The sequence below is a fragment of the Anolis sagrei genome, chromosome 8 (assembly GCF_037176765.1).
Source record: "Anolis sagrei isolate rAnoSag1 chromosome 8, rAnoSag1.mat, whole genome shotgun sequence".
In the NCBI taxonomy this organism is placed as follows: domain Eukaryota; kingdom Metazoa; phylum Chordata; class Lepidosauria; order Squamata; family Dactyloidae; genus Anolis; species Anolis sagrei.
The window spans coordinates 43,729,543-43,751,877 of NC_090028.1; the positions used below are offsets into that span (position 1 = coordinate 43,729,543).

Here is a 22,335-nt window from a genome sequence, read left to right on the forward strand (position 1 = left end):
TGTCATGTCAGGCGCGACTTGAGAAACTGCAAGTTGCTTCTGTTGTGAGAGAATTGGCCGTCTGCAAGGACGTTGCCCAGGGGACATTGCCTGATGTTTTGATGTTTTACCAACCTTGTGGACGGAACATGGATAACGAGATTGGATTGTGATTCTATGATGAGACGTCGCGAATGATTTAGTGTAATTGTATTATTGATAGTGATGTTGTTATTGTTGTTGTGATATTGCCTATATTGTAATTTGTTTTTATATGTTGTACACCGCCGTGAGTCGCCCTAGGGCTGAGAACGGCGGTCTACAAGTGCAGTAAATAAATAATAAATAAATAAATAAATTGTGGGAGGCTTCTCTCATGTCCCCATATGGGGAGCTGGAGCTGACAGTGGGAGCTCATCCACGCTCTCCCCGGATTTGAACCTGCAACCTGTCAGTCTTCAGTCCTGCCGGCACAGGGGTTTAACCCACTGTGCTACCAGAGGCTCCTTTTTAAATTTAATTAATGTTAAATTACTCCCCCACAATGCAGAACCGTGCATTATTATTTTCCACGCAGGACAGAAATGCAGCATCAAACTACAAGAGAGGAGATTCCATCTGAACATGAGGAAGAACTTCCTGACTGTGAGAGCCGTTCAGCAGTGGAACTCTCTGCCCCAGAGGGAGTGTGGTGGAGGCTCCTTCTTTGGAAGCTTTTAAGCAGAGGCTGGATGGCCATCTGTCAGGGGTGCTTTGAATGCAACATTCCTGCTTCTTGGCAGAATGGGGTTGGACTGGATGATGGCCCAGGAGGTCTCTTCCAACTCTTTGATTCTATGAGGCTGGATGGCCATCTGTCAGGGGTGCTTTGAATGCAACTTTCCTGCTTCTTGGCAGAATGGGGTTGGACTGGATGATGGCCCATGAGGTCTCTTCCAACTCTTTGATTCTATGAGGCTGGATGGCCATCTGTCAGGGGTGATTCAAATGCAACATTCCTGCTTCTTGGCAGAATGGGGTTGGACTGGATGGCCCATGAGGTCTCTTCCAACTCTTTGATTCTATGATTCTATGATTTTAGCTCAATGAAGGGGCATTCCCATCTCAGTTCCTCCCGAAGAAACCTCTGCCGTTCGGGGTTTTCCTGTTGGGTTTGCTCACCTGTCTGCCTGCCTGCCAGCGGCACCTCACGACCTCGCACCTCCGCTGTTGGCAGTACCAGGTGCCGGTTATCTCTGCAATGCGAGGAATGCAAGAGCAGCGCCCGGCCGTGGAAGAGGGAGAACGAACCCTGGGAAACAGCCTGGCTGCGGAACAAGGAGTCCGTCCTGGATTCTGAGTGTTTTTCCAAACCTCAAGGACCCTCAAGGGAGAGAAATTGCTTTGGATCTCCAGGAACAGCTTCCAAGACCTCGAGGACCTTGTGTTCTTCCTTCACAGGTAGATTCCGGAGAGGGGTGTTTCCCCTCTTGTCCCCGTGCCTGGCACTTACATAGAATCATAGAATCATAGAATCAAAGAGTTGGAAGAGACCTCCTGGGCCATCATCCAGTCCAACCCCATTCTGCCAAGAAGCAGGAATATTGCATTCAGATCACCCCTGACAGATGGCCATCCAGCCTCTGTTTCAAAGCTTCCAAAGAAGGAGCCTCCACCACACTCCGGGGCAGAGAGTTCCACTGCTGAACGGCTCTCACAGTCATAGAATCCTAGAGTTGGAAGAGACCTCCTGGGCCATCATCCAGTCCAACCCCATTCTGCCAAGAAGCAGGAATATTGCATTCAAATCACCCCTGACAGATGGCCATCCAGCCTCTGTTTAACAGCCTCCAAAGAAGGAGCCTCCACCACACTCCGGGGCAGAGAGTTCCACTGCTGAACAGCTCTCACAGTCATAGAATCCTAGAGTTGGAAGAGACCTCCTGGGCCATCATCCAGTCCAACCCCATTCTGCCAAGAAGCAGGAATATTGCATTCAAATCACCCCTGACAGATGGCCATCCAGCCTCTGTTTAAAAGGCTCCAAAGAAGGAGCCTCCACCACACTCCGGGGCAGAGAGTTCCACTGCTGAACGGCTCTCACAGTCAGGAAGTTCTTCCTCATGTTCAGATGGAATCTCCTCTCTTGTAGTTTGAAGCCCTTGTTCCATTGCGTCCTCGTCTCCAAGGAAGCAGAAAAGAAGCTTCCTCCCTCCTCCTCCTCCCTGTGGCTTCCTCTCACATATTTATACATGGCTATCATATCTCCTCTCAGCCTTCTCTTCTTCAGGCTAAACATGCCCAGCTCCCCAAGCCGCTCCTCATAGGGCTTGTTCTCCAGACCCTTGATCATTTTAGTTGCCCTCCTCTGGACACAGTATTCCAGCTTGTCAATATCTCTCTTGAATTGTGGTGCCCAGAATTGGACACAATATTCCAGATGTGGTCTAACCAAAGCAGATGTCCCCATTCCATCCGTCCTCCGCGTTTTCACACAGAGAGGTTGCTTCTTTCTTCTTCCTTGCCTGTGTTTCCTGCCTCCGAGTATGTGCCGGCCGGTCAGATCTCCCACCGCCTCCATCCTGAGCCACCTAAACGGTGCGCGGACTTGGCTGCCTTGTTGCCCAAGCCTTGCGTCCATAAATCCTCGCTGAGGTTGGTGCAGGTGGCTTAATCACTTACTTAGGCGACGTTGGACGAGTAAGATGGTCTTCCTTGATGACTATTTTTGTGGGTCCATATGTGGCTGTGGAGCCCTCTTCTTGACCCGCATCTTCTCCCACAATGAAGGCATTGGTTTCCAGGTGGAAGGCGGTCCCGGTCGGGGTTGGCTTGATGCTCCTTCCTCTTGGCACGTTTCTCTCTTTCACCCTCCACTCATGCCGCCTCGAATTCTGCACCACTGCTGGTCACAGCTGACCTCCAGCTGGAGCGCTCAAGGGCCAGGGCTTCCCAGTTCTCAGTGTCTATGCCAGAGTTTTTTAAGGTTGGCTTTGAGCCCATCTTTCAATCTCTTTTCCTGCCCACCAACATTCCGTTTTCCTTTCTTGAGTTCAGAGTAGAGCAACTGCTTTGGGAGACGGTGGTCAGGCATCCGGACAACGTGGCCGGTCCAGCGGAGTTGATGGCGGAGGACCATTGCTTCAATGCTGGTGGTCTTTGCTTCTTCTCCCAGCACGCTGACGTTTGTCTGCTTGTCTTCCCAAGAGATTTGCAGGATTTTCCGGAGGCAGCGCTGATGGAATCGTTCCAGGAGTTGCATGTGACGTCTGTAGACAGTCCATGTTTCACAGGCATAGAGCAGGGTTGGGAGGACAATAGCTTTATAAACAAGCACCTTGGTATCCCTACGGATGTCCCGGTCCTCAAACACTCTCTGCTTCATTCTGGAAAATGCTGCACTTGCAGAGCTCAGGTGGTGTTGTATTTCAGTGTCAATGTTGACATCTGTAGACAGTCCACGTCTCACAGGCATAGAGCAGGGTTGGGAGGACAATAGCTTTGTAAACAAGCAGCTTGGTATCCCTATGGATGTCCCGGTCCTCAAACACTCTCTGCTTCATTCTGGAAAATGCTGCACTCACAGAGCTAGGGCGGTGTTGTATTTCAGTCTCAGTGATGACGTCTGTAGACAGTCCATGTCTCACATGTGCATAGCAGTGTTGGGAGGGGAATAGCTTTATAGACAAGCAGCTTGGTCTCCCTATGGATGTCCCGGTCCTCAAACACTCTTTGCTTCATTCGGGAAAATGCTGCACTCGCAGAGCTCAGGCGGTGTTGTATTTCGATGTCGATGTTGACTTTGGTGGAGAGGTGGCTGCCAAGGGAGCGGAAATGGTCCACATTTTCTAATGTTACACCATTAAGCTGTATCTCTGGCATTGGAGAGGGATTGGCTGGTGCCTGCTGGAAAAGCACCTTGGTTTTCTCAATGTTCAGTGACAGGCCGAGCTTTGTGTATGCTTCTGCGAAGGTGTTTAGAGTGGCTTGTAGGTCTTCTTCTGAATGCGCACAGACGACGTTGTCATCAGCATACTGGAGTTCTATAACAGATGTTGTTGTGACCTTGGTTTTGGCGCACTTTGGTTTTCTCGATGTTCAATGACAGGCCGAGCTTCTCGTATGCTTCTGTGAAGGTGCTGAGAGTGGCTTGTAGATCTTCTTCTGAATGCGCACAGACGACGTTGTCATCAGCATACTGGAGTTCTATAACAGATGTTGTTGTGACCTTGGTTTTGGCGCACTTTGGTTTTCTCGATGTTCAATGACAGGCCGAGCTTCTCGTATGCTTCTGTGAAGGTGCTGAGAGTGGCTTGTAGATCTTCTTCTGAATGCGCACAGACGACGTTGTCATCAGCATACTGGAGTTCTATAACAGATGTTGTTGTGACCTTGGTTTTGGCGCACTTTGGTTTTCTCGATGTTCAATGACAGGCCAAGCTTTGTGTATGCTTCTGCGAAGGTGTTTAGAGTGGCTTGTAGGTCTTCTTCTGAATGCACACAGACGACATTGTCATCAGCAAGGCATGACTCACTCCGTGATCTGATTAAACGACTCCAACAGAGAAGAAGAAGAAGGAGGAGGTAATCTGCCCGGGCCTGGCTTGGGATTACAGCTCCTTCCTAATGAGTTTAATTGGGCCAGCGTTGCCTTAGAAACCAGGACTGGGACATCCAGAGGTAAGTCTGCTGTTGAAGAGCCGGCTCCGCAATCGCACCGCTCCTTGCCTCTCGTAGACCAGGAAGACCCTGGTAGTGGCTGCTATTTCCGTCTGAAATGTTGCGGACCAGGTTCCACCATAAATACGTTGAGCATTGCGGCCACAATCCTCTGTGGCAGAGGAAATGCTGCATCTCCTGATGGCTGGAAGCTGACTCTGATCCTCTTGGATGGGTTGCTGCTCAGGTCGGTGGAGTTTGGAGAGCAATGGATTCTTCCCAGGCATTTCAGACAGGTTGTTCGTTAGTCTCCTACTAGGGCTGGGCGGTTTCGTTTCGTTAATTCGTAATTTGTTAATAATTCGTTAATTTTTTCAATTACAAAACGATAACGAACCATTCTGGAGCAATTTTTTAAAAAAACGAATTTTTTAAAAGTTTTGTAAATGCTTCGTATTTCGTTATTGTATTCGTTTCGTTATTGTTCTGAGGTCGTTTCGTTATTATTTCCGCATGTCTGGGGCAAGTTTTTTGTTTAATTAGTGAAAAAAAATTATAATATCACACCAACAGTCAACAACAGAGGGAGAGGGAAGCTTCAGAAGGTTTTGGAGGTTTTTTAGCGTATTTCGCGGTCACGTCCGCCATTAACGAATCGATTCGTTATTGTTTCGGAAATCGATTCGTTAATGTTTTGTAATTTTTTTCACATTTACGAAATTTCGTAAATATCGAACTTTTTTAAGGGAAAATTTTGTAATTATTTTAAATATCGAAACAAAAAAACCCCCCAAATACAAATCGATTTTAGAAACAAATTTTTCCGTTGTTACCCAGGCCTAGCTGGGCAGTCAGATGGAGTTCAACCCCTGTGCCGGCAGGACTGAAGACCGACAGGTCGCAGGTTCGAATCCGGGGAGAGGCGGATGAGCTCCCTCTATCAGCTCCAGCTCCTCGTGTGGGGACATGAGAGAAGCCTCCCACAAGGATGATAAAAACATCAAAAATCATCTGGGCGTCCCCTGGGAAACATCCTTGCAGACAGCCAATTCTCTCACACCAGAAGCGACTTGTAGCTTCTTAAGTCGCTCCTGACACAACAAAAAAAAAAGATGTTAGATGGGAGTGGATATTGTGACATGGGAACTGAGTGTGTTCTTTTTGAGTGTGCATTCTACATTTTCCTCTTCCTTGTTTTTAAAGCAGCGGTTCTCAACCTGGGGGTCGCGACCCCCGGAGGGCTCGTGAAGGGGTGTCAGAGGGGTCGCGAAAGACCATCAGAAAACACAGATTTTTCTGGGTTGTTGTAGGTTTTTTCAGGCTATATGGCCATGGTCTAGAGGCATTCTCTCCTGACGTTTCGCCAGTATTTTCTGTTGTTCGTAGGGCTTCTCTGTAGGAAGTTCGGCCCAATTCTATCATTGGTGGGGTTCAGAATGCTCTTTGATTGTGGGTGAACTATAAATCCCAGCATCTACAACTCCCAAATGTCAAGGTCTGTTTCCCCAAAATTTCACCAGTGTTCACATTTGGGCATACTGAGTATTCGTGCCATGTTTGGTCCAGATCCATCGTTGTTTGAGTCCACAGTGCTCTCTGGATGTAGATGAACTACAACTCCCAAACTCAAGGTCAATCCCCACCAAACCCTTCTAGCGTTTTCTGTTGGTCAAGGGGGTCCTATGTGCCAAGTTTGGTTCAATACCATCATTGGTGGAGTTCAGAATGCTCTTTGAATTTAAATGAACTATAAATCCCAAAAACACCAACTCCCAAATGACAAAATCAATAATTATGTGATCTCACTTTTGCTTACTCAAGAATGCTGGAGCTCAACTCTGCATTGATATCCAACTACCGTATATACTCGCGTATAAGCTGAGTTTTTCAGCCCTTATTTAAGGCAGAAAAAAGCCCCCTCAGCTTATACTCAAGTCAAAGTTATTTATCATTTTACTCTGTTGTTGTTGTTATTATTAATATTATTACATTTATTTTCCTCTATTGTTATTTTTATTACATTTATTATTTATCTTTATTATTATTATTACATTTATTATTTTATTCTATTATTATTTTTACTACATGTATTATTTTACTTTATTTATTATTACATGTATTATTTTACTTTATTATTATTGTTATTACATTTATCATTTTCCTTTATTATTTTTATTTTTATTACATTTATATTTAACTTTATTATTTTACTTTATTTATTATTTTATTACATTTATTATTTTATTCTATTATTACTGTTATTACATTTCTATTATTTTACTCTTCTTCTTATTATTATATTTTTTATATTTTTTATTTTATTCTATTATTATTTTTATTACATTTATTACTTATCTTTATTATTATTATTACATTTATTAATTAACTTTATTTATTATTATTAAATTTATTATTTTATTCTATTATTACTGTTATTATTACATTTCCATTATTTTACTCTATTATTATTATTATTATTATTATTGCATTTATTATTTTATTCTATTATTATTTTTATTACATTTATTACTTATCTTTATAATTACATTTATTAATTAACTTTATTTATTATTATTATATTTATTGTTTTATTCCATTATTACTGTTATTACATTTCCATTATTTTACTCTATTATTATTATTATTATTACATTTATTATTTAACTTTATTATTATTATTATTATTACACTTATTATTTTCCTCTATTATTATTTTTATTACATTTATTACTTATCTTTATAATTACATTTATTAATTAACTTTATTTATTATTATTATATTTATTGTTTTATTCCATTATTACTGTTATTACATTTCCATTATTTTACTCTATTATTATTATTATTATTACATTTATTATTTAACTTTATTATTATTATTATTATTATTACACTTATTATTTTCCTCTATTATTATTTTTATTACATTTTTGTTTAACTTTATTATTATTGTTACATTTATTATTTTACGCTGCTATTATTTTTATTACATTTTTGTTTAACTTTATTATCATTATTATTACATTTATTATTTTATGCTATTATTATTATTATTACATTTATTATTTTCCTCTATTATTATTTTATTACATTTTTATTTAACTTTATTATTATTATTATTATTACACTTATTATTTTATTCTATTATTATTTTTATTACATTTATTACTTATCTTTATTATTACATTTATTAATTAACTTTATTTATTATTATTATATTTATTGTTTTATTCTATTATTACTGTTATTATTACATTTCCATTATTTTACTCTATTGTTATTATTATTATTATTACATTTATTATTTAACTTTATTATTATTATTATTATTACACTTATTATTTTCCTCTATTATTATTTTTATTACATTTTTGTTTAACTTTATAATTATTATTATTACATTTATTATTTTCCTCTATTATTATTTTATTACATTTTTATTTAACTTTATTATTATTATTATTACACTTATTATTTTCCTCTATTATTATTTTTATTACATTTTTGTTTAACTTTATTATTATTATTACATTTATTATTTTACACTATTATTATTATTACATTTATTATTTGACCTTCTTTGTTCTTATTGGAAGGATACGCAAGCACATTTACACTGAAGAAGGTTAGAGTAATGGTTTAGTTTAGAGTAATTTAAGATAAGACTGTCCAAATTAATGTAAATATTCAAAAACATTTAGCCTATTGATGCCTCAATTAATGTAATTCTATTGATATCTATGTTTATTTTGAAATTGACCCATAGCAGCTGCATTTCCCACCCTTGGCTGACACTTGAGTCAATACGTTTCCCCAGTTTTTGTGCTAAAATGCGGTGCCTCGGCTTCTCTTTGGGTGGGCTAAGACTCGAACCTATGCAGCATTTCTGTGTTGGACCCCGAGACCCCATTCCTTCACCCGCGGGTGCCATATTCCGCCGTGCTCGCCCTCACCTGTCTGTCTTCTTTGCAGGGGGTCCCTCCCAGTGGACGTCGATGATGTCCCTCTCGGTGCGGCCCCAGCGACGCAGCCTGGCGGTCAGGATCAATAGAAGCCAATCGTTTGCTGGGGTCAATTCTACCCAGGAGAAGTCTTTCAGGTAGGTCCAGGGGAATCCTTCCCGGTGGGGAAGGGGATTGGCATCTAAGCAAAGGAATCACGGGTTTAGGGTGTGGGGTCCCTTTTCGAAGAAATCCAATTGGTTCATGTAAGACACCATTTAATCAAACTGATCAACATGAGACGGACAGAAACACTTCTGTTTGTGCTTTCAAAGACTGCCGCACCCTCCTCTGTTTCTGCTGACTTTTATACTCAAGTAATAGGTCATGGAAAGTACTCTCTTCCCAGCCCCTCTCCCTTGACCTTTTGATGGAAAGTACCTTCTTGTACCTGCAGACTCTGCGCTTAACCACAACCTTTGGACTTAACCACAACACAACTACTTCCTATGTAGGCTTGGACTTTGTATGACCTCTACATGTCACATCTTGTTTCTTAAAAACTTTTTCTTCCGTGTTGTTCCTTTTATTTATTTATTTATTTGGCAGTTTTGTATCCCGGTCTTCTCACCTCCGTTCAAGGGACTCAGGCCGGTTTCCAACATCAATATTACAGACACTCATTAAAACATCATATTCTAAATCACACTAAAACATTAAAATAGCAAAATACAATCATATAATTACAGTGGTCAGTCATCATCAAAAATCATTATTAGTCGTCATCCATCCATATCACAGGATCATGGCTCATTCGTTGAATGCCAATCCCCAAAGCCAAGTTTTCACCTGTTTCCTGAACGTTAAGATAGAAGGGGCAGTTCTGATCTCCAATGAAAGGGAGTTCCAGAGTCACGGGGCCACCACTGAGAAGGCCCTGTCTCTCATCCCCACCAGCTGCGCATGTGAGGCCGGTGGGATCGAGAGCAGGGCCCCTCCAGACGATCTTCGCAATCTTGAGGGTTCATAGGAGAGGATACATTCGGACAGGTAAACTGGGCTGGAGTCGTTGCTGTTGATTTCATTCAAAGCCCCTCGCTTAGCATTTGCAAATTTCACTCAAAGACCCTTTCAGTTTAGCCAGGACGAGGTTTGGACATCCATTCTCAAAGACCTGTCAAAACAGAAAGGTCACCCATTGTCTGTGGAAAGAGAGAAAAGAGCCTGCAAGTCTAAGCTCTCCAGGAAGGAAGTTTCAGAGTAATAATAATAATAATAATAATAATAATAATAATAACTTGGCCACGGTAGTCCACGCTCTGGTTACATCCCGTTTAGTCTACTGCAATGCTCTCTACGTGGGGTTGCCTTTGAAGACGGCTCGGAAGCTTCAACTAGTCCAACGCTCGGCAGCCATGATTCTAACGGGAGCGGAGCGCAGGGAGCATACAACCCCCCTGTTGCGCCAACTCCACTGGCTACCGATCTGCTACCGGGCTGAATTCAAAGTGCTGGCATTGTTGGCCTTTAAAGCCCTAAACGGTTCCGGCCCAAGCTACCTATCCGACCGCATCTCTGCCTATGAACCCACCAGGAGTTTGAGATATTCCGGGGAGACCCTGCTCTCGATCCCGCCTGCTTCTCAAGCTCGGCTGGCGGGGACGAGAGATAGGGCCTTCTCGGTGGTGGCTCCTCGGCTGTGGAACGCCCTTCCTACTAGACTAGAGTAGCACCATCTCTAATGGTATTCCGCAAAAAGGTGAAGACCTGGCTGTTTGAGCAGGCGTTCGAATAATTAGTGCAATGATTGGTTAATGAACACTGGAATGGATCAATGGATGACGAATCTGGATCATGTTTTTGATGACGAGACGACAGTGAATGGGTATTGTAGTCACTGTTTATTAATTGTGTAATGTGTTGGGTTGTTGGCTGTTTCTATACTGTAGCACTGAATTTTTGCTGTTCGTATTTGTTGTGAACCGCTGTGAGTCGCCTTCGGGCTGAGAACAGCGGGATAGAAGTAAGGTAAATAAATAAATAATAATAATAATAATAATTATTATTATTATTATTATTATTATTATTATTTATACCCCTCCACCATCTCCCCAGTGGGGATTCGGTGCAGCTTACATGAGGCCAAGTCCAACCAACAAATTACAGCAAAATAAAACCAAAAACACATGTAACAAACAATAAACAGTTCCCTGGAATCCCGTGGAAGATGTCCAATTCTGGGCACCACAATTCAAGAGAGATATTGACAAGCTGGAATGTGTCCAGAGGAGGGCGACTAAAATGATCAAGGGTCTGGAGAACAAGCCCTATGAGGAGCGGCTTAGGGAACTGGGCATGTTTAGCCTGAAGAAGAGAAGGCTGAGAGGAGACATGATGAGGGCCATGTCTAAATATGTGAGAGGAAGCCACAGGGAGGAGGAGGGAGTGAACTTGTTTTCTGCTTCCCTGGAGACTAGGACGCAATGGATGAATGGCTTCAAACTACAAGAGAGGAGATTCCATCTGAACATTAGGAAGAACTTCCTGACTGTGAGAGCCGTTCAGCAGTGGAACTCTCTGCCTTCCCCGGAGTGTGGTGGAGGCTCCTTCTTTGGAAGCTTTGAAGCAGAGGCTGGATGGCCATCTGTCAGGGGTGATTTGAATGCAATATTCCTGCTTCTTGGCAGAGGGTTGGACTGGATGGCCCATGAGGTCTCTTCCAACTCTTCGATTCTATGATTCTATGATTCTTCTCTGGGATCTCTCTTCTGGAATCTCATGGAAGATCTTTGCCTTGACCCTCCGCCTACATTCAACTTGTTCCTAAGTTTGGGGCTGCCGTTTGGAGTCTACGAAAGACATCTAGACGAGAAAAAGGTGGACTTCGTGCTGTCCAGTGAAGAGAAGGTCCGTGTGCTTGAAGTGATGAGTTCAGCGAGCAGATATGAACATGACCTCAGGTCTCCTGATGGCTCTGAGATGGTTATCTGCTCATACAATGGGATTGCAACATGAGCCAACGCCAATCAAGGACAAGGCATCCCACTCCGAACCAGTCTGGCAAGATCTCCCATTCCTTAGGAGTCAACAACCGGTTGCAAGAAGGAGAAGGAGGAGGAAGAGGGCTTCATAATCATCATCATATGTCATTGTTATTATTATAATATTATTCATATCAAAATTCCAGGTTGTACTTTCAAATTAGGGATGACTTCTTCCAAGATGGCCGAGGACACAGAAGCACAATTCCTCGGCATGGACACTTTTCCTGACTTTGGCAGGAGGAATCTCTCTGCCTAAAACATGCTTGCATCTTGTTATTTATTTATTGTGTCAGGAGCAGAGTAAACAGTTGGATTGCAGTTGTATTGCATTTTTTAACAAACAAGCAAGCAAACAAACAAGCAAAACACAAAGTTTGGAAGCTTGGTATTCTATTAAATGTCCTTTGACCTGTCTCTGGCCCCTTGGAGTGCCTCTGGTGTTGCCGCAAGAAGGTCCTCCCTTGTGCATGTGGCAGGGCTCAGGGTGCATTGCAGCAGGTGGTCTGTGGTTTGCTCCTCTCCGCACTCGCATGTTGAGGATTCCACTTTGTGGCCCCATTTCTGAAGGTTGGCTCTGCATCTCGTGGTGCCAGAGCGCAGTCTGTTCAGCGCCTTCCAAGTCTGTGTGCCCAGAAGGGAGTCTCTCATTGGGTATCAGCCATTGATTGAGGTTCTGGGTTTGAGCCTGCCACTTTTGGACACTCGCTTGCTGGGGTGTTCCAGCGAGTGTCTCTGTAGATCTTAGAAAACTATTTCTAGATTTAAGTCGTTGACGTGCTGGCTGATACCCAAACAAGGGATGAGCTGGAGAGGTCTCTGCCTTGGTCCTTTCACTATTGGCTGCTACTTCCCGGCGGATGTCAGGTGGTGCAATACCGGCTAAGCAGTGTAATTTCTCCAGTGGTGTAGGGCGCAGGCACCCCGTGATAATGCTGCATGTCTCATTAAGAGCCATATCCACTATGGCTCTTATGTTTTAGCGTAGTGAAATGTGTTCCACACTGGGCATGCATACTCAGCAGCAGAGTAGCATAGCGCAAGGGCAGATGTCTTCACTGTGTCTGGTTGTGATCCCCAGGTTGTGCCAGTCAACTTTTGTATGATGTTGTTTCCAGCACCCACTTTTTGCTTGATGTTCAGGCAGGGCTTCTTGTAGGTCAGAGCACGGTCCAGAGTGACTCCTCCCAGGGGTTTGGGTGCGCTGCAATGCTCCAGCGGGATTCCTTCCCAGGTAATAATTCCCAGAGCTCGGGATGCTTGTCTGTTCTTGAGATGAAAGGCACATGTCTGTGTTTTAGATGAGTTGGGGATCAGCTGGTTTTCCCATTAATAGGCAGTAAGAGCACCTAGAGCTTCGGAGAGCTTCTGTTCTACCATCTCAAATCTCCCTGCTTGGGCGGTGATGGCACGATCATCAGCATAGATGAAGCTCTCTGTCCCTTCTGGCAGTGGCTGGTCATTTGTGTAGATGTTGAACATGGATGGAGCGAGCACGCTCCCCTGAGGCAGGCCGTTCTTCTGTTTCCGCCCTCTGCTTCTCTGGCCCTGGAACTCAACAAAAAAGCTCCTGTTTTGTAGCAGGTTTCCTATCAGGCGGGTGAGGTGGTCGTCCTTTGTGATATTATACATTTTTCTCTTGTTACAATGTAACATTTTGCATTGCGCATCTTGTTACAATGTAATCTCTAAAAGCCTCAAGCATCTTCTTATTTATTTACTATATTGTATACCGCCTTTCTCAGCCTATCAGCGACTCAAGGCGGTTTACAACAAGTCAGTACACATAATAGCCAAATACAGATTAACCATAATAAAACAATAGAAACAATAAATCCAACATCAATTATCATCAGCGTCTCCTAGTTAAGAATACTGTCTAAATTCCATTGTCAAGTGGTTCCATTTCCTAAACCAGTTACTCTGCCGATCTAATATCCTTAGGGAGGGTGTTCCATAGCCGAGGGGCCACCACAGAGAAGGCCCTGTCTCTCCTCCCCGCCAAACGTACTTGTGATGAAGGCGGGACAGAGAGCAGGGCTTCCCCAGACGATCTTGAAGTCCTCGATGGTTCATAAGGGGAGATGCGTAAATGTAAGAGAGGTTCTCAAGAGGTGAGAAATTTGTGCATGGATGTGAGGAAGCAGAAAAATGTATAATATTACAAAGGACGACTACCTCACCCGCCTCATAGGAAACCTGCTACAAAACAGGAGCTTTTTTGTTGAGTTCCAGGGCCAGAGAAGCAGATGGCGGAAACAGAAGAACGGCCTGCCTCAGGGGAACGTGCTTGCTCCATCCATGTTCAACATCGACACAAATGACCAGCCACCGGCAAGATCATAATCATCAATACCATCTCACCCGCCTCTATAGGAAACCTGCTACAGAACAGGAGCTTTTTTGTTGAGTTCCAGGGCCAGAGAAGCAGGTGGTGGAAACAGAAGAACGGCGTGCCTCAGGGGAGCGTGCTTGCTCCATCCATGTTCAACATCTACACAAATGACCAGCCACTGCCAGAAGGGACAGAGAGTTTCATCTATGCTGATGATTGTGCCATTACCGCTCAAGCAGGGAGCTTTGAGATGGTTGAACAGAAGCTCTCCGAAGCTCTAGGTGCTCTAACTGCCTATTACAGGGAAAACCAGCTGATCCCTAATCCATCTAAAGCAGAATTAGTGACAAACTATGCTCTGGGGCCCTTTCCTATACTTTTTAGTGCTATTCCTGATGGTTCTGTGACGCTTGCTCTGCAGAGTGAGTCCTAGGCCGTTCCTCAGTTCCCCGGGTTATTGGTTATGGTCTTGTCCTACTAGGCTCCTAACCTCTTCCTTTCCGTGGGGATTTTTGGGGTAGGAATTTCCCTGCATTCAGCACACCGACCGTCTCCAGGAAGTCTGGCTCCAGGGTCAGTAGGATGTTCTCCATGTCCCACAAGTCCCCTCCGCCCAAAGTGCCCCAGCCGGAACGACTCGACGAAGTGTACGAAGCACTCAAGAAGGGACTCACGTAAGTACCGGAGATGCCGCCGCTCACTCACTCAAGGCACCTCTTTCCCCCGGCCCTTCGCTTGGAGAGGGTTGCATGTGCCTCTTCCTCTTTCGGTCGTGCATTGATCCTGGCTAGAATGGGTTTGAGTTTATGTTAACTGTTTTGTATTGATTATTGTTATTGCTTTTGTTTATTGATGTGCTGTGTGCTTGGCCTCATGTAAGCCGCATCGAGTCCCTTGCGGAGATGGTAGCGGGGTATAAATAAAGTATTATTATTATTATTACTATTATTATTATTATTATTATTATTAGAATGTTAAAAGGCAAAGTCATTCGCAATCCAAACACAACAGTCTTTGATAAAGCCCAGACCGAAGAAATCCCCATGATCCTGACCGGCCGGGCTGTTCCCAAAAGAAACAATAAATAGATCCCAGGACAAGTCACACAAACACTGTTTGTTTGTTTATTTATTGACCATGTTTATATACCGCACCCTCTCAGCCCAGAGGCGACTTGGAGCGGTTCACTAATGGCAACAATTTGATGCCACAACAATTATAACAAGTAAAACAATCATAGCATACTGTTAAAAACATTAACATACATTATAAGAATAAAAAACTGTATAAAGCCTTAAAAACATTGTATTGTCAAAGGCTTTCATGGCCGGAATCACTGGGTTGTTGTAGGTCTTTCCGGTCTATATGGCCATGTTCTAGAGGCATTCTCTCCTGACGTTTCGCCTGCATCTATGGCAAGCATCCTCAGAGGGAGTGAGGTCTGTTGGAACTAGGAAAAGGGGTTTATATATCCGTGGAATAATGACCAGGGTGGGACAAAGGACTCTTGTCTGCTGGAGCTAGGTGTGAACGTTTCCACTGACCACCTTGATTAGCATTTAATGGCTTGGAAGTGCCTGGGGGAAATCTTTTGCTGAGAATGATTTGATGTGCCTGATTGTTTACTCTCTGTTAAAAAACTCAAAAATTACAACAGCAAAACAACAGAGAGTATGGTTCTAAATGGTTCTAAAGTACTTACAAAACTAAAGTTCTGGTGGTGAACATTTCAGAACTCTAACAAAACTTCCAAAATTTAATTATTATTTCATTATTGGCGATTTTTATGACAGAACCAATTAGGAACTGCCATTTATTATGAACTTTTGAGAGTTTTGTTAGAGTTCTGAAATTTTCACCGCCAGAACTTTAATTTTGTAAGTACTTTAGAACCATTTAGAACCATGCACTGCCCAGGCCTAGGACACCTCCAAGGTCATGTGGCCAGCATGACTGCATGGAGCGCTGTTACCTTCCTGCCGGAGCAGTACCTATTGATCTACCGTATATTCCAGCATATAAGACGACTGGGCGTATAGGACGACCCCCAACTTTTCCAGTTAAAATATAGAGTTAAGAGGACTCCCATGCATAAGACTACACCCGCGTATAAGACGACCCCTGACTTTTGAGAAGATTTTCTTGGGTTAAAAAGTAGTCTTATACGCCAGAATATACTGTACTCATATTTGCATGTTTTCTTTTTTTTTCTTAATTGAAAATTTTCAATAAGGTGAAAATAAAAACAGAACACATACAATCACAACATCACAACATTATCTAATCCAATCACTACTTGACGTCCAATATTCACATCCTAAACTCCATCCAGCTAAAAATAGAAAGGGGGAAAAAACTGGAAACAATAAACAAACAAACAACAATAACATTTTGACTTCTGCTCTATTTGCATGTTTTCGAACTGCTAGGTTGGCAGGAGCTGGGGCTGACAGCAGGAGCTTACCTTGCTCCCTGAATTCAAACCACCAACCGGTCAGCAAGTTCAGCAGTTTAACCTGCTGCGTCAGCAGGGGAACCACAGAATATGTTTCCCTAAAATTCAGTCTGCATATCAGTGGTTTCTTCTGTCCAGCTTGTAAATCCCAATCTTGTCCAGATGTTGTAAGATGGAGAATGGAGCTGGCGGCTCCCATGGACGCTGGAGCATCTTGAATTGAGGGACGGAAGGCTACCTGCCCTCATCTCCACAGTTGGGAAAAGTGTTGCTCCTTGTATATTCAGTGCCATTTCTCTCCTCATAGAGCTTACCTGGAAGTGCACCAGCTGGAGCTGGAGAAGCTGACCACCCAGATCCGTGAGTCCAAGAGGAATTCTCGCTTGGTGAGTGAGTGGAAGGTTCATACCCAACGCAAATGTGAGAGCCATTGGGAGAATTTCACAGCTATCTGTATCCTCATTGGAAGGATTTAATTTACTTCCTTAAGCAGCCGAGGAGGATCCAGAGCAGGTGTGGGCCAACTTGGGTCCTCAATCCAGGTGTTTTGGACTCCGACTCCCACCATTCCTCACAGCCTCAGGCCCTTTCCTTTTCCCCCTCAGCCGCTTAAGCGGCTGAGGGGGAAAAGGAAGGGGCCTGAGGCTGTGAGGAATGGTGGGAGTCGGAATCCAAAACACCTGGAGAGCTGAAGGTGGCCTATACCTACTGTAGAGGAAGCTTTCTTGCACTCTGCAAAGGCAACAGAGCCTAACGTTGGTTATGGGCCCAGCACTCAGCTTAAGCGGCTGAGGGAGGAAAGGAAGGGGCCTGGGGCTGTGAGGAATAGTGGGAGTCAGAGTCCAAAACACCTGGAGAGCTGAAGGTGGTCTATACCTACTGTAGAGGAAGCTTCCTTGCACTCTGCACAGGCAACAGAACCTGACGTTGGTTATGGGCCCAGAACTCGGCTTAAGTGACTGACGGGGAAAAGGAAGGGGCCTGAGGCTGTGAGGAATGGTGGGAGTTGGAGTCCAAAACACCTGGAGAGCTGAAGGTGGTCTATACCTACTGTAGAGGAATCTTGCACTCCACACAGGCCACAGAACCTGACGTTGGTTATGGGCCCAGCACTTGGCTTAAGTGGCTGAGAGGGAAAAGGAAGGGGCCTGGGGTTGTTGGGAATGGTGGGAGTTGAACTCCAAAACACCTGGAGGGCCAAAATTTGCATATACCTGTTCTACACTGTCCTATAACCCGGCTCAAAGCAGATAATCTGGACTTTATATGGCAGTGTAGATGGGGCCAGAATTAGATGAGGAGATACTACAGAAGGTTACATTACAGTAGTTTTACATCTTGTGTTGTGTGATAGTGTTAGGAATGGTGGGAGTTGGAGTCCAAAACACCTGGAGGGAGGGCCCAAGTTTTATCCAGACCTGGTGTAGAGGAAGCTTCCTTGCACTCCGCCCAGGCAACAGAACCTGACGTTGGTTATGGGCCCAGCACTCAGCTTAAGCGGCTGATTGGGGAAAGGAAGGGGCCTGAGGCTGTGAGGAATGGTGGGAGTCGGAGTCCACAACACCTGGAGAGCTGAAGGTGGTCTATACCTACTGTAGAGGAAGCTTCCTTGCACTCTGCACAGGCAACAGAACCTGACGTTGGTTATGGGCCCAGCGCTCAGCTTAAGCGGCTGATTGGGGAAAGGAAGGGGCCTGAGGCTGTGAGGAATGATGGGAGTTGAACTCCAAAACACCTGGAGGGCCAAAATTTGCATATACCTGGTCTACACTACCCTATAACCCGGCTCAAAGCAGATAATCTGGATTTTATATGGCAGTGTAGATGGGGCCTGAATTAGATGAGGAGATACTATGGAAGGTTACATTACAGTAGTTTTACATCTTGTGTTGTGTGATAGTGTTAGGAATGGTGGGAGTTGGAGTCCAAAACACCTGGAGGGAGGGCCCAAGTTTTACCCAGACTTGGTGTAGAGGAAGCTTCCTTGCACTCCGCCCAGGCAACACAGCCTAATGTTGCTTATGGGCTCATCATTCGGCTTAAGCAGCTGAGGGGGGAAAGGAAGGGGCCTGGGGCTGTGAGGAATGCTGGGAGTTGGAGTCCAAAACACCTGGAGAGCTGAAGGTGGTCTATACCTACTGTAGAGGAAGCTTCCTTGCACTCCGCACAGGCCATAGAACCTGACGTTGGTTATGGGCCCAGAACTCGGCTTAAGTGGCTGACGGGGAAAAGGAAGTGGCCTGAGGCTGTTAGGAATGGTGGGAGTTGGAGTCCACAACACTTGTAGGGAGGGAGGGCCCAAGTTTGCTCATGCCTGTTCTATTGCCAGCAGTAGAGTGAATGAGCTTCAGCAATTCCAGTTGGTGCTGGCTGATGTACCTAGCCTCGCCTTCAAAACAAGGAAGGGGCCTGAGGCTGTGAGGAATGGTGGGAGTTGGAGTCCAAAACATCTGGAGGGAGAGAGGGCCAAAGTTGGCCCAGGCCTGCTGTAGAGGAATCTTCCTTGCACTCCGCACCGGCAACAGAACCTGACGTTGGTTATGGGCCCAGCACTTGGCTTTAGCGGATGAGGGGGAATGGTGGGAGTTGGAGTCCACAACACCTGGAGGGAGGGAGGGACGGCCCAAGTTTGCTCATGCCTGTTCTAGTGCCAGCAGTAGGGCGAATGAGCTTCAGCAATTCCAGTTGCTGCTGGCTGAAGTACCTAGCCTCGCCTTCAAAACAAACACACATGGGGGACACAACAGACACACAACAAACACACAACAGAACCTGACGTTGGTTATGGGCCCAGCGCTCAGATTAATCAGCTGATTGGGGAAAGGAAGGGGCCTGAGACTGTTAGGAATGGTGGGAGTTGAACTCCAAAACACCTGAAGGGCCAAAATTTGCATATACCTGGTCTACACTACCTTATAACCCGGCTCAAAGCAGATAATCTGGATTTTATATGGCAGTGTAGATGGGGCCTGAATTAGATGAGGAGATACTATGGAAGGTTACGTTCCAGTAGTTTTACATCTTGTGTTGTGTGATAGTAACTGTGAGGAATGGTGGGAGTTGGAGTCCAAAACACCTGGAGGGATGGAAGGAGTGCCCAAGTTGTCCCACGGCTGCTCTAACCCCACACCATACTAACCGGACTACAAATAATATTTGCTTTGAATGTAATTTAAATGCAACTAGGTCATGTGTTGGTCTTCACGTATTATTTATCTTTACCTATGCATTTAAATACTCAAAACAGTTTCATATCTTGCAAAAGACTTGGCCTGTGCTGCTGCCCCCCTCCCCCCCCCCCCCAAGACCCACGTTTTACAATGTTTGCAACTAGGACTTGTGTGTAAGTCCAGTGTTGGTATCTCGGGGAGTGCTTGCACGCTGGTAGAGAGTAGGCGCTTCCTGGTGAGGAGAGCTGGCAGAATGAGACCGGCAGCCGCTCAAGGAACCGATATTGGGAATCAGGATCCTGTCCTTCTGTTGACACAAGTCTCAGCAATAGTTTCTGTCCCGGCAAGATATTTGTCATTGTGTGTATAAAGGCTCCTTTATGCTATTTGGGCAGGGGGTCAAAGAATCCCACCTCAGTCCCACCAATTATAATAACCAGGCAGATGGCAATGCGATCAATCCCACCATCTACCCCTAATCATAAAGGCAGTCTTTATGGCTAAACAATATGACTAGACAGGGGGCAAACAGATCCCAACACTGTCCTTCCTTTAATAAGGAATCCACACCACTTTGGCACTTATTGCGTTTGAGGGGATGTCTCTTGATTAAAACCTTCGCTGCCACCATAAACTGAAGAATCAGGAACCCTCTAGCTATTTAAATATTAAAAGGCTTTTCTAGGACCACCAAACACTGTGTATTACCAAGGGCTTCTTTGAGGGGAAACAGGAGACGTTGATTCAAAAAGGAAAGAGACTCAAATCACAAATGGCACTTGACTCAGGCTTAAATTTTAAAAATAACAAGAAAGAGTTTATTGTCGAAGGCTTTCATGGCCGGAATCACTCAGTTCTTGTGGGTTTTTTTGGGCTATATGGCCATGTTCTAGAGGCATTTCTCCCCCACACACACAGATAGATATCTACATAAAAACTCCAACCATCACCCAAGTCAAAAAAGAAGCCCCATTAAAGCCTTGGCAGAGCGTGCAAAAAGAATCTGCGAAGCCCATTTCCTCCTCCAAGAGGAACTGAACCACCTCAACTGGGCTCTCCAGGCCAATGGATATTCCGCCTCAGACATCAGAAGAGCTGCAAGACCAAGAACAAGCCACGAGAGTCAAGATGGAGATCCACCCAGAGGAAAAGTGTTCCAGCCATACATCAAGGGAACCACTGACCGCATAGGGAAGCTGATGAGGAAACACAACATACAAACAATCTACAAACCCACCAGGAAAATCCAACAAATGCTACGTTCAGCAAAGGACAAGAGGGATCCTCTCACCTCTGCAGGAGTCTACCATTGTATACCATGCAGCTGTGGACAAGTCTACATAGGGACCACCAAACGCAGCGCCCAAACAAGAATCCAGGAACATGGAAGGCAGTGCAGACTACTCCAACCAGAGAAGTCAGCCATAGCAGAGCACCTGATGAACCAGCCTGGACACAGCATTTTATTTGAGAACACAAAAATGCTGGACCACTCTCACAACCACCATGTCAGGCTACACAGAGAAGCCATTGAAATCCACAAACATGTGGACAATTTCAACAGAAAGGAAGAAACCATGAAAATGAACAAAATCTGGCTACCAGTATTAAAAAATTCTAAAATTAAAACAGCAGAGAGAAAAACAGGCAGGGACATCTAAGCACCTTTCATTAAGAGTTTGCTCCAGGCACAGTCAGCCCATTGTATGCTAATCAAGGTGGTCAGTTGAAAAGATTCACACCTAGCCCAACTTACAAAAGCCTTTTGTCTCACCCTGGTCAGTCCACAGATATATAAACCCCTTTTTCCCCAGCTCCAGCAGACCTCTGAGGAAGCCTGCCATAGATGCAGGCGAAACGTCAGGAGAAATGCCTCTAGAACATGGCCATATAGCCCGAAAAAAACCCACAAGAACTGAAGAAAGAGTTTATTGAATACAAGTTACAGAATCAAAGTGAATGCAGGTTCAGAGGCTTAGCTGTTACAATTAAAGTGTTCTTGGTTCTTAGAAGCGTAACGGTTGCTTGAGAGAATGGATCTATTCTTTGTTACAATTCCTAAACAAAACCCAGCTATTTCTTTTCTAAAATAGCTGTAACCAGTCTGCCACAGCCTACTTTGCTGTGCAAACTACAGGCAAGCTGCCTATTCCTAACAGAGACTCCTAAAACTCTACTCCTACTCTAACATCACCCAGAACTGAACTGAACTGTCAAAATAAGCTTCTCTCTTTCCCTCCAACTGGCTAACTCCGCCCCCCTTTTCCAAATCAATCCTGGCTGTTGCTGGGCTGGCTCAGGCCTCGGCCACTCCCCCTCTCTGAACTGGAGTCTTCCCTAAACTAAGATGGCTCCTGCAGCTCTCTGCCAGGCCTTCCAAGCTGAAACTACCTAGCCTGTCTCTTCCTAGGCCCTGCCACCCCCAGCTGGCAAGGTAAGGGATCTTCACAGTGTGCACGTCCCATTCTGCCTTTCCTCCAACACGCAGTGAACTTGGCCCTTGCACGATTGGGACTCGGAGGCCATTGGTGCCTTCTCAGACTAGGAATCCCCACCCCAAGTCCTAGTAGCACCTTAGCATAACTAATCGTCGCTGCACACCGCACTTTTATCCTACGTGCCTTCTGCCATTTCAGCACTTTTAACCCTTGTACCCCAGTGCGCCGGCCGAACCAGTTTTTAACAATGTCTTGATGTTCTGCCATTGTCGTTATTTTGCTTATTGTTTTGATTTGCTTTGCTATTGTTGTGTTATGTTTTCTATTGTATTGTGTTT

The 22,335-nt window shown here is 44.5% G+C and overlaps 1 protein-coding gene across 7 annotated transcripts in view; it reads left to right on the top strand.

Moving 5' to 3' along the window:
• The window catches only part of RIPOR1 (RHO family interacting cell polarization regulator 1), a 195,790-nt gene that overhangs the window by 114,638 nt on the left and 58,817 nt on the right, over positions 1-22,335 (top strand). For 5 of the 7 annotated variants that reach the window (XM_060788482.2, XM_067471149.1, XM_067471148.1 and 2 more), the window contains exons 2-4: positions 8,590-8,716; positions 14,456-14,608; positions 16,697-16,775. In XM_060788482.2, coding sequence (XP_060644465.2) covers positions 8,613-8,716; positions 14,456-14,608; positions 16,697-16,775 — 336 coding nt within the window. In that variant the 5' untranslated portion in view covers positions 8,590-8,612. Of the gene's footprint in view, positions 1-4,616; positions 4,639-4,680; positions 4,865-8,589; positions 8,717-14,455; positions 14,609-16,696; positions 16,776-22,335 lie in introns of those variants that run through there. The other 2 variants (XM_060788483.2, XM_060788480.2) reach the window with 2 other exon arrangements.